Here is an 11,426-nt window from a genome sequence, read left to right on the forward strand (position 1 = left end):
GCAGGAGCAGCCTCTTCCCTGCTGCAGCACCGGGGTCTTGGGGGAAAGAAATGCAATCTGACGGCCCGTCGGAGCAGTCCCAGGGCAGCGGCTGCGGCAGCTTCCCCGCCAAGGGACGTGTCCTCAGGCGCTCTGCTCCCATGACCTTCTGCAAATAAATGTTTTCCATGCGTAGCGCGGCAAGGACGCGTTTGCAGCGCCCCAGCCCCTTTGCTAGGGCTGCTCCTTATCTGAGCCCGCATGCATCAAAACGCGCTGCTGCCTTGCACGGGCCGGGGAGCGAGGTGTGAAGTAGACGCTGTTGTCTAATCTCGATTTTCTTTGTAGTTTACAGCTACCTGCAGGCACAGCGTGGCTCACGAGGCCAGTGGGGAACACGATGCCAAGGCTCCATGCAGGGTTTTCAGGCTGTGGCCTCCTGCCAGGTCCAGACTTTCCACTCTGGGGGTCAGCCAAGACCTTCTCCTCTCCAGACCCCACCCCCAGGCTGAACACATCACATCTTCCCTTTCGCTCGGGAGAATGGGACGTCTCGTCCCGTTTCTCCCAACGTCACCCATCCGATCCCACCAGGTTCTCCTTCCTTTCATCCCCCAGTGCAATTTAGCATCTCTCCTCAGTTCTTTCATTGGTCAGAGCTGGGTGAAAGTGGTACCGAGGGAGGAAAGCCAGCTTCAGCCCCTGTGGGCAGGCTGGTCTCCAGCTGGTTGGCGCGGGGTCCGGCTTTGTTTTTCCCCCAAGCGCAGGACAAGGTGACCGTGCCAGCAGCCACATCTCACGCACGTGGTGCTGTGACGGAGGCTGGGATGCCTGGTCCGGCACCGGGTGCCTCTGACGCAGGCCAGCGTGGGCGACCTTGGCACCGTTCAACCGGCGGCATCCCGGGCTGGTCTTTCCCCCAGACGGTCCCAGTTTCACCCCCCAGCTGGTCCCAGTTCGGCAGATGGAGGGGGTGAAGCCCCAGCCCCGTGGCAGGGGTTGGACTAGCTGATGTTTAAGGTCCCTTCCAACCCAAACCGTTCTACGATCTATGATTCCAAACCGGACCCCAGCAGCACAGCTCCTCCGCCGTGCTCGGGCTCGGCTGCCACCCATGGGTGGGCACCCCAAGGCAGCCTGGGGTGCTCAGGGCAGCGGCCAGGGGCCACCAGCTGTCCCCAGCCAAGGGACGCGTATCCTGGGCAGCAGCTGCAGGAGGGGCATGAGGCTGCAAGCCCCAGGATCAACCCGATTTACACTGCGGTTCCCCGGCCGCAGCGGTGTGGTCGGCCTGTGTAATGCGTGGGCAGTCAGTCGGCGGGGGGAAATGCCCCGAAATGGCTGAGCCAGCCCCGCGTCCCCCTCACCAGCTGCCCCCGTCCCCCAGTGCCTCCTCTTAGGGACGTGGAGTAACTGGAGGGTGCTTCGCTGCCAGCCCCAGCCTGCTGCAAGCATCCCTGCGCCCCGGCCGTGGCATTCGACCCCGGGGAAGATGGGGAGCCCTCAGCTTGACATTGCCCCGTCTCCCCTAAGGACGTTGTGATAACTCCCCCCGGAGCTGTTTGCCTTTCTTATCGGGGCCGCTGGCCAAACGAGCGTGGCTGGGATATAAGGAGCCGGGCTGGGGCCGGTGGCACACTCGGGGTGTCTCTTTGCTTCGCTCGCTGGCTGTCGGCAACCACCATGAAGCTGCTCCTGCTCCTCGGCTTGGTGGCCCTGGCCCAGTGCCTTGTGACCAGGTGAGCACCGGGGTGTCGGGGTGCCCACACAGCCCCCGCGGTGCCGAGGACCCCAGCACCCACGCTGGGGGAGGTAAGCGGGGCGACTGCCCGGCTCCCGGCACCCAGCAGGGGTGGGGGGACCACTTGCAGCCCCCTGCAGCCATGGCCGAGGCCCCTCGCAGCCAGGACGGCCCCCGGGTCCCACACGAGGGGCTGTGGGTCGAGGCACAGGGCGAGCGCTTGGCGGGGGTACCCGCCGCCCCCCTGGGCGCTTCCCAGCCCGGCTCCCGGTGACGGAGCGGCTCCCCTCTCCCCTGCACGCCAGGGTCCCTCTGCGGAAGGTGAAGACCCTGCGGCAGACCCTGGAGGAGCACGGCTTGCTGGAGCGCTACCTGCAGCAGCACCCCTACAACCCGGCCGCCAAGTACTTCCGCCGCAGGTTCTCCGCCGAGCCCATGCAGAACTACCTGGACGTGAGCATGGCGGGGCAGAGGGGCGGGCATGGCGGGGCAGCCCACGGGGCCACTGGCCTTTTACCCATCCCGCTAGCCCCTTACCTGACCTACTAGCTCTTTACCCATGCTGCTATTCATTTACCCGACCCCCTAACCCCTTACCCGACCCCCTAACCCCTTACCCACCCCGCTAGCCCATTATCCATCCTGCTAGCCCCTTATCCGTCCCACTAATCCCTTACTCATCCCGCTTTGACAGAATTCGTACTTCGGCACCATCTCCATCGGTACCCCACCCCAGGAGTTCACCGTTATCTTTGACACCGGCTCCTCCAACCTGTGGGTGCCCTCGGTGTACTGCTCCAGCCAGTCGTGCAGTAGGTGTCTGGTAGCCCCGTGGCCGGCGGGGCAGGGGTGAAGGCAGCGGAAGCCCCGGGCTTGGCCTGCCTGGCTCCGGGAGCCCCTGGGGGGGTTGGGAGCCGAGGACGGCTCTGCCCCGTCTCTCCCAAGGGCAACGCGGGAGGCACAGGAGGGTCACCCTTGGTCCCTGAGCTCAGGACGGACCGTGAGCGTCTCCCTCCCGTACCCGCAGGCGACCACAAGCGCTTCAACCCAGCGAAGTCCTCCACCTTCATCGGCACCAACGACAGCCTCTACATCGCCTACGGCACTGGCAGCATGACCGGCGTCCTGGGCTACGACACCGTCACCGTAAGGCGGGCTGCACCAGCCCCCCCACCCCACGGGAGCGGGGACTCCGGGGCACCGCCTGCCCAAACCAAGCCCTTCTCCCTCTCCCCATCTCCCCAACCAGGTCGCGGACCTCAAGATCATCGACCAGATCTTCGGGCTGGCTGAGACAGAGCCTGGCAATTTCTTCTACTACTGCCCCTTCGATGGCATCCTGGGGCTGGCTTTTCCGAGCATCGCCTCCTCCGGAGCCACCCCTGTCTTCGACAACATGATGACGGAACACCTCGTGTCCAGGGACCTCTTCTCCGTCTTCCTGAGCAAGTAAGCCCTGGCCGGAGCCGCCCAGCCCTTGCTGAGGATTTTCTCCCCTTTCCCTCCCACCGGGGCTGGCTCTGGCACCCTTCCCCGGTGGCGTGACGCCCCATGGCTGCGGGGGGCCATGGCTCACTCCCCCCTTGCAGGGATGAGCAGAGTGGCAGCTTTGTCCTCTTCGGCGCCATCGACCCCTCCTACACCACCAACGGCATCAACTGGATCCCTCTCTCCGCCGAAACCTACTGGCAGATCACCATGGACAGGTAATCCCGGCGCAGCCCCCAGGCTCGGTGGCTCCCCTTGCCCTCCAGCCGGTGTTTTGGGGGGTGCGTCCCCTTGTCGCGCACCCGGGAGGCTCACCCCGCGCCCTTCTGCCCAGCGTCTCCATCGACGGAGAGTCCGTCGCCTGCTCCCAGGGCTGCCAGGCCATCGTGGACACGGGCACCTCGCTGCTGGCTGTGCCCAACAGAGCCCTCAGGGCCATCCTGCGCACCCTCGGTGCCAACTCCAACAGCGAGGTGAGGCCCTGGGGCTGCTCCACGGTGCACCGGTGCCCCTCGCTCCCCGGGGCACGTGGTCCCTCTTGGGGTGGCCGCTGACCCCCACCTGCCACCGTGTTCCCCCCCAGATCAGCTGCCGTGCCGCCAGCAGACTGCCCGACATCGTCTTCCACATCAACGGCAAAGCCTTCCCCGTGCCCGCCAGCGCCTACGTGACGGAGGTGAGCGTCCCGCCGGGGAGGGGACTGGGGGGCTTTGGGGGGTCTGGCAGCCGGTAACCACCATCCACCATGTCCTCGGCTGCAGATCGAGGGGTACTGCAGCCTGGGCTTGCAAGGCATGGACACTCCCACCGAGGCGGGCGAGCTCTGGATCCTGGGGGACGTCTTCATCCGCGAGTACTACGTGATCTTCAACAGGGCCAACAACATGGTGGGGCTGTCCCGCCTGCCCTGAGCACGCCTCCGCGCTGGGGACGAGGACAAGCTGAGCCTTGCCCAGCGCTCCCGTCCCTTCCTACCACGGCCACCGAGCACAATAAAGCCACGCAGAAGCACCCCTGTGTCGCGTCTCTCTGGGAAGGGCTGGCTCGGCCACCGCCGCCGCGGGGCTGCCACCACGTCCCTGGGCATGGGCACCGGTGGGTGGGCAGGCGGGCAGGTGGGGTGCCCGCAGCCACCGAGAGCCCCAGGCAGAGCCGTGTCGCCCACGGGGTGCCCGGGCAGGCTTTACTGGGGCGGCCGGTGCTCCTCATCCGGGGCTGGGGCATGCCTCCATGTAAAGGCGGGTGCCCCAGGGCCACCGCTTTCCCTCCCCACCATGCCACGGGGCACGCCATGAGGTGGCTGTGGCTGCTGGGGCTGGTGGTGGCCAGAGGATGGGGAAGGTGTGGGGGACCACAGGGGACCAGGATGGGAGCACGGCTGCGGCTCTGCCCTTGCCAGCATCCGACGCCCACGTTCGGGGCTGGGGGGACGGTGCCTGCCGCGGCGCTGGGTCCCATCCTGGTGCCGGGGGTGCTTTGTGCCGCTCATCACCATCTCTCCTTGCTGGAGACGGCCTGGACAAACCCCTGTGAAGCTCCCAGGAGCCATGGACCTGGCTTTTCACCATCTGCCTGGGTAGAGCCCTGCTCTGGGAGCCCCTTTGCAGGGGCAGCACCAGCCTCAGCACCTTGCAATCCTTTCCGAGGACCGGGCACTTTGCTCAGGTCAAGCCCCTGGGAAGTCTCCACCAGGAGCAGCCGAACTCTGGTGCCAGCCCCCAGAAACCCCTCTGCCCCCGCTCGGCTCCGCTCCCTCAGGCTCAGCCTGCCCCGGCCGGCTGCAACGAAGTCCCCAGGCACGCTCCTGCCACTGGGGCAGGGCACGTCCCTCCCGTCCCCAAACCCCGCTCCGGGGGGATGAACACCTCCGGCCCTGCCCTCTTCCTTGCCAATGTGACGCCCACCTACAAGAAGGGCCGGAGGGAGGATCCGGGGAACTACAGGGCGCTCAGCCTGACCTCGGTGCCGGGGAAGATCATGGAGCGGTTCGTCTTGAGGGCGCTCACGAGCCATGTGCGGGACAACCAGGGGATCAGGCCCAGCCAGCACGGGTTCATGGAAGGCAGGTCCTGCTTGACCAACCTGATCTCCTTCCATGGCCGGGTGACCCACTAGTGGATGAGGGAAAGGCTGTGGACGTGGTCTGCCTGGACTTCAGTAAGGCCTTTGACACTGTCTCCCACAGCATTCTCCTAGAGAAGCTGGCGGCTCACGGCCTAGACAGGTCCACTCTTCGCTGGGTAAAAAACTGGCTGGACGGCCGGGCCCAGAGAGTTGTGGTGAAGGGAGTTCAATCCAGTTGGCGGCCGGTCACGAGCGGTGTTCCCCAGGGCTCAGTGCTGGGGCCGGTCCTGTTCAATATCTTTATCAACGATCTGGACGAGGGGATCGAGTGCTCCCTCAGTCAGTCTGCAGATGACACCAAGCGGGGCGGGAGTGTTGATCTGCTGGAGGGTGGGAAGGCTCTGCAGAGGGACCTGGACAGGCTGGGTCGATGGCCCAGGCCAATGTATGAGGTTCAACAAGGCCAAGTGCCGGGTCCTGCACTTGGGCCACAACAACCCCAGGCAACGCTGCAGGCTTGGGGAAGAGTGGCTGGAAAGTGCCCGGAGGAAAAGGACCTGGGGGTGCTGGTTGACAGCCGGCTGAACATGAGCCGGCAGTGTGCCCAGGTGGCCAAGAAGGCCAATGGCATCCTGGCCTGTATCAGAACTAGTGTGGCCAGCAGGAGCAGGGAGGTGATCGTGCCCCTGTACTGGGCACTGGTGAGGCCGCACCTCGAATCCTGTGTTCAGTTCTGGGCCCCTCACCACAAGAAGGACATGGAGGTGCTGGAGCGTGTCCAGAGGAGGGCAACGAAGCTGATGAAGGGCCTGGAGCACAAGTCTGATGGGGAGCGGCTGAGGGAACTGGGGGTGTTCAGCCTGGAGAAGAGGAGGTGAGGGGAGACCTCATCGCTCTACAACTACCTGAAAGGAGGTTGTAGTGAGGTGGGGGTTTGTCTCTTCTCCCAAGTAACAGCGATAGGACGGGAGGAAATGGCCTCAAGTTGCGCCAAGAGAGGTTTAGATTGGACATGAGGAGAAATTTCTTCACTGACAGAGTGGTCAGGCCTTGGAACAGGCTGCCCAGGGAAGTGGTGGAGTCCCCATCCCTGGGGGTATTTGAAGACGTGGAGATGAGGCGCTTAGGGACATGGTGTAGTGGGCGTGGGGGGTTGGGTTGACGGTTGGGCTCGATGATCTTAGAGGTCTTCTCCAACCTTCATGATTCTGTGATTCTGTGATTCAGCCCAGGGGGGCCACTCACCCCAAAGCCCCCTCAAGGGAAAGCCCACGGCTGGGTTCAGCACGCCAGCGGGTGCAAGCAGGAGCAGGGGGACGGGTCCTAAATAGCAGGGGGACTTTATTGGTGGCAGGGAGGGCAGCTCGCCCCCTCCCCACGGCAGGAGCCGGGGGCAGCGCCCAGCCCAGGGGTGCCACGGCTGGGGGCTGGCACGGGGCACCCCAGCCCATCGCCCTCCTGCTGCACGCTCAGGCCCGTGCCTGCGCTGCTGGACACCTCTGCAGTTCCTGTCCTGTGCCCACTCCCCACCTCCAAACCCCGTGGCTGTGCGGACCCCAAATGCCCTGCCAGTCCCCGTGGAGCAGTGAAACCCCCTGGGTGCTGCGGAGGAAGAGGCTTTGCCGGCAGGAGCAGCCTCTTCCCTGCTGCAGCACCGGGGTCTTGGGGGAAAGAAATGCAATCTGACGGCCCGTCGGAGCAGTCCCAGGGCAGCGGCTGCGGCAGCTTCCCCGCCAAGGGACGTGTCCTCAGGCGCTCTGCTCCGATGACCTTCTGCAAATAAATGTTTTCCATGCGTAGCGCGGCAAGGACGCGTTTGCAGCGCCCCAGCCCCTTTGCTAGGGCTGCTCCTTATCTGAGCCCGCATGCATCAAAACGCGCTGCTGCCTTGCACGGGCCGGGGAGCGAGGTGTGAAGTAGACGCTGTTGTCTAATCTCGATGTTCTTTGTAGTTTACAGCTACCTGCAGGCACAGCGTGGCTCACGAGGCCAGTGGGGAACACGATGCCAAGGCTCCATGCAGGGTTTTCAGGCTGTGGCCTCCTGCCAGGTCCAGACTTTCCACTCTGGGGGTCAGCCAAGACCTTCTCCTCTCCAGACCCCACCCCCAGGCTGAACACATCACATCTTCCCTTTCGCTCGGGAGAATGGGACGTCTCATCCCGTTTCTCCCAACGTCACCCATCCGATCCCACCAGGTTCTTCTTCCTTTCATCCCCCAGTGCAATTTAGCATCTCTCCTCAGTTCTTTCATTGGTCAGAGCTGGGTGAAAGTGGTACCGAGGGAGGAAAGCCAGCTTCAGCCCCTGTGGGCAGGCTGGTCTCCAGGTGGTTGGCGCGGGGTCTGGCTTTGTTTTTCCCCCAAGCGCAGGACAAGGTGACCGTGCCAGCAGCCACATCTCACGCACGTGGTGCTGTGACGGAGGCTGGGATGCCTGGTCCGGCACCGGGTGCCTCTGACGCAGGCCAGCGTGGGCGACCTTGGCACCGTTCAACCGGCGGCATCCCGGGCTGGTCTTTCCCCCAGACGGTCCCAGTTTCACCCCCCAGCTGGTCCCAGTTCGGCAGATGGAGGGGGTGAAGCCCCAGCCCCGTGGCAGGGGTTGGACTAGCTGATGTTTAAGGTCCCTTCCAACCCAAACCGTTCTACGATCTATGATTCCAAACCGGACCCCAGCAGCGCAGCTCCTCCGCCGTGCTCGGGCTCGGCTGCCACCCATGGGTGGGCACCCCAAGGCAGCCTGGGGTGCTCAGGGCAGCGGCCAGGGGCCACCAGCTGTCCCCAGCCAAGGGACGCGTATCCTGGGCAGCAGCTGCAGGAGGGGCATGAGGCTGCAAGCCCCAGGATCAACCCGATTTACACTGCGGTTCCCCGGCCGCAGCGGTGTGGTCGGCCTGTGTAATGCGTGGGCAGTCAGTCGGCGGGGGGAAATGCCCCGAAATGGCCGAGCCAGCCCCGCGTCCCCCTCACCAGCTGCCCCCGTCCCCCAGTGCCTCCCCCTCGAGACGTGGAGTAACTGGAGGGTGCTTCGCTGCCAGCCCCAGCCTGCTGCAAGCATCCCTGCGCCCCGGCCGTGGCATTCGACCCCGGGGAAGATGGGGAGCCCTCAGCTTGACATTGCCCCGTCTCCCCTAAGGACGTTGTGATAACTCCCCCCGGAGCTGTTTGCCTTTCTTATCGGGGCCGCTGGCCAAACGAGCGTGGCTGGGATATAAGGAGCCGGGCTGGGGCCGGTGGCACACTCGGGGTGTCTCTTTGCTTCGCTCGCTGGCTGTCGGCAACCACCATGAAGCTGCTCCTGCTCCTCGGCTTGGTGGCCCTGGCCCAGTGCCTTGTGACCAGGTGAGCACCGGGGTGTCGGGGTGCCCACACAGCCCCCGCGGTGCCGAGGACCCCAGCACCCACGCTGGGGGAGGTAAGCGGGGCGACTGCCCGGCTCCCGGCACCCAGCAGGGGTGGGGGGACCACTTGCAGCCCCCTGCAGCCATGGCCGAGGCCCCTCGCAGCCAGGACGGCCCCCGGGTCCCACACGAGGGGCTGTGGGTCGAGGCACAGGGCGAGCGCTTGGCGGGGGTACCCGCCGCCCCCCTGGGCGCTTCCCAGCCCAGCTCCCGGTGACGGAGCGGCTCCCCTCTCCCCTGCACGCCAGGGTCCCTCTGCGGAAGGTGAAGACCCTGCGGCAGACCCTGGAGGAGCACGGCTTGCTGGAGCGCTACCTGCAGCAGCACCCCTACAACCCGGCCGCCAAGTACTTCCGCCGCAGGTTCTCCGCCGAGCCCATGCAGAACTACCTGGACGTGAGCATGGCGGGGCAGAGGGGCGGGCACGGCGGGGCAGCCCACGGGGCCACTGGCCTTTTACCCATCCCGCTAGCCCCTTACCCATCCCGCTAGCCCCTTACCTGACCTACTAGCTCTTTACCCATGCTGCTATTCATTTACCCGACCCCCTAACCCCTTACCCACCCCGCTAGCCCATTATCCATCCTGCTAGCCCCTTATCCGTCCTGCTAGCCCCTTATCCGTCCCACTAATCCCTTACTCATCCCGCTTTGACAGAATTCGTACTTCGGCACCATCTCCATCGGTACCCCACCCCAGGAGTTCACCGTTATCTTTGACACCGGCTCCTCCAACCTGTGGGTGCCCTCGGTGTACTGCTCCAGCCAGTCGTGCAGTAGGTGTCTGGTAGCCCCGTGGCCGGCGGGGCAGGGGTGAAGGCAGCGGAAGCCCCGGGCTTGGCCTGCCTGGCTCCGGGAGCCCCTGGGGGGGTTGGGAGCCGAGGACGGCTCTGCCCCGTCTCTCCCAAGGGCAACGCGGGAGGCACAGGAGGGTCACCCTTGGTCCCTGAGCTCAGGACGGACCGTGACCGTCTCCCTCCCGTACCCGCAGGCGACCACAAGCGCTTCAACCCAGCGAAGTCCTCCACCTTCATCGGCACCAACGACAGCCTCTACATCGCCTACGGCACTGGCAGCATGACCGGCGTCCTGGGCTACGACACCGTCACCGTAAGGCGGGCTGCACCAGCCCCCCCACCCCACGGGAGCGGGGACTCCGGGGCACCGCCTGCCCAAACCAAGCCCTTCTCCCTCTCCCCATCTCCCCAACCAGGTCGCGGACCTCAAGATCATCGACCAGATCTTCGGGCTGGCTGAGACAGAGCCTGGCAATTTCTTCTACTACTGCCCCTTCGATGGCATCCTGGGGCTGGCTTTCCCGAGCATCGCCTCCTCCGGAGCCACCCCTGTCTTCGACAACATGATGACGGAACACCTCGTGTCCAGGGACCTCTTCTCCGTCTTCCTGAGCAAGTAAGCCCTGGCCGGAGCCGCCCAGCCCTTGCTGAGGATTTTCTCCCCTTTCCCTCCCACCGGGGCTGGCTCTGGCACCCTTCCCCGGTGGCGTGACGCCCCATGGCTGCGGGGGGCCATGGCTCACTCCCCCCTTGCAGGGATGAGCAGAGTGGCAGCTTTGTCCTCTTCGGCGCCATCGACCCCTCCTACACCACCAACGGCATCAACTGGATCCCCCTCTCCGCCGAAACCTACTGGCAGATCACCATGGACAGGTAATCCCGGCGCAGCCCCCAGGCTCGGTGGCTCCCCTTGCCCTCCAGCCGGTGTTTTGGGGGGTGCGTCCCCTTGTCGCGCACCCGGGAGGCTCACCCCGCGCCCTTCTGCCCAGCGTCTCCATCGACGGAGAGTCCGTCGCCTGCTCCCAGGGCTGCCAGGCCATCGTGGACACGGGCACCTCGCTGCTGGCTGTGCCCAACAGAGCCCTCAGGGCCATCCTGCGCACCCTCGGTGCCAACTCCAACAGCGAGGTGAGGCCCTGGGGCTGCTCCACGGTGCACCGGTGCCCCTCGCTCCCCGGGGCACGTGGTCCCTCTTGGGGTGGCCGCTGACCCCCACCTGCCACCGTGTTCCCCCCCAGATCAGCTGCCGTGCCGCCAGCAGACTGCCCGACATCGTCTTCCACATCAACGGCAAAGCCTTCCCCGTGCCCGCCAGCGCCTACGTGACGGAGGTGAGCGTCCCGCCGGGGAGGGGGCTGGGGGGCTTTGGGGGGGTCTGGCAGCCGGTAACCACCATCCACCATGTCCTCGGCTGCAGATCGAGGGGTACTGCAGCCTGGGCTTGCAAGGCATGAACGTTCCCACCGAGGCGGGCGAGCTCTGGATCCTGGGGGACGTCTTCATCCGCGAGTACTACGTGATCTTCAACAGGGCCAACAACATGGTGGGGCTGTCCCGCCTGTCCTGAGCACGCCTGCGCGCTGGGGACGAGGACAAGCTGAGCCTTGCCCAGCGCTCCCGTCCCTTCCTACCACGGCCACCGAGCACAATAAAGCCACGCAGAAGCACCCCTGTGTCGCGTCTCTCTGGGAAGGGCTGGCTCGGCCACCGCCGCCGCGGGGCTGCCACCACGTCCCTGGGCATGGGCACCGGTGGGTGGGCAGGCGGGCAGGCGGGGTGCCCGCAGCCACCGAGAGCCCCAGGCAGAGCCGTGTCACCCACCGGGCGCCCGGGCAGGCTTTACTGGGGCGGCCGGTGCTCCTCATCCGGGGCTGGGGCATGCCTCCATGTAAAGGCGGGTGCCCCAGGGCCACCGCTTTCCCTCCCCACCATGCCACGGGGCACGCCATGAGGTGG

General features: G+C 65.6%; 2 protein-coding genes across 2 annotated transcripts; both read left to right on the forward strand.

Moving 5' to 3' along the window:
- Positions 1-1,629: 1,629 nt before the first annotated feature.
- On the forward strand, positions 1,630-4,219 carry LOC142088348 (pepsin A-like). The gene is made up of 9 exons (XM_075163600.1): positions 1,630-1,718; positions 2,026-2,173; positions 2,415-2,532; positions 2,748-2,866; positions 2,970-3,169; positions 3,310-3,426; positions 3,543-3,681; positions 3,792-3,884; positions 3,970-4,219. The coding sequence occupies exons 1-9, from the start codon at positions 1,663-1,665 to the stop codon at positions 4,117-4,119; spliced, it is 1,140 nt and encodes a 379-aa protein (XP_075019701.1). The 5' UTR covers positions 1,630-1,662; the 3' UTR covers positions 4,120-4,219.
- A 4,307-nt stretch (positions 4,220-8,526) lies between these two features.
- On the forward strand, positions 8,527-11,137 carry LOC142088347 (pepsin A-like). The gene is made up of 9 exons (XM_075163599.1): positions 8,527-8,615; positions 8,923-9,070; positions 9,332-9,449; positions 9,665-9,783; positions 9,887-10,086; positions 10,227-10,343; positions 10,460-10,598; positions 10,709-10,801; positions 10,888-11,137. Exons 1-9 carry the CDS (start codon positions 8,560-8,562, stop codon positions 11,035-11,037), a joined length of 1,140 nt encoding a protein of 379 aa, XP_075019700.1. The 5' UTR covers positions 8,527-8,559; the 3' UTR covers positions 11,038-11,137.
- The last annotated feature ends 289 nt before the right edge of the window (positions 11,138-11,426 follow it).

This window comes from Calonectris borealis, chromosome 14, assembly GCF_964195595.1.
Source record: "Calonectris borealis chromosome 14, bCalBor7.hap1.2, whole genome shotgun sequence".
Classification (NCBI taxonomy): domain Eukaryota; kingdom Metazoa; phylum Chordata; class Aves; order Procellariiformes; family Procellariidae; genus Calonectris; species Calonectris borealis.

Excerpts from the sequence above, each read along its gene's own strand:
- LOC142088348 (XM_075163600.1), top strand. The coding sequence starts at position 1,663 with ATGAAGCTGCTCCTGCTCCTCGGCTTGGTGGCCCTGGCCCAGTGCCTT. Across the intron at positions 2,174-2,414 it reads CCATGCAGAACTACCTGGAC|AATTCGTACTTCGGCACCAT; the intron begins GTGAGCATGGCG and ends CCGCTTTGACAG. Across the intron at positions 2,867-2,969 it reads TGGGCTACGACACCGTCACC|GTCGCGGACCTCAAGATCAT; the intron begins GTAAGGCGGGCT and ends CTCCCCAACCAG.
- LOC142088347 (XM_075163599.1), top strand. The coding sequence starts at position 8,560 with ATGAAGCTGCTCCTGCTCCTCGGCTTGGTGGCCCTGGCCCAGTGCCTT. Across the intron at positions 9,450-9,664 it reads CTGCTCCAGCCAGTCGTGCA|GCGACCACAAGCGCTTCAAC; the intron begins GTAGGTGTCTGG and ends CCGTACCCGCAG. Across the intron at positions 10,599-10,708 it reads GTGCCAACTCCAACAGCGAG|ATCAGCTGCCGTGCCGCCAG; the intron begins GTGAGGCCCTGG and ends GTTCCCCCCCAG.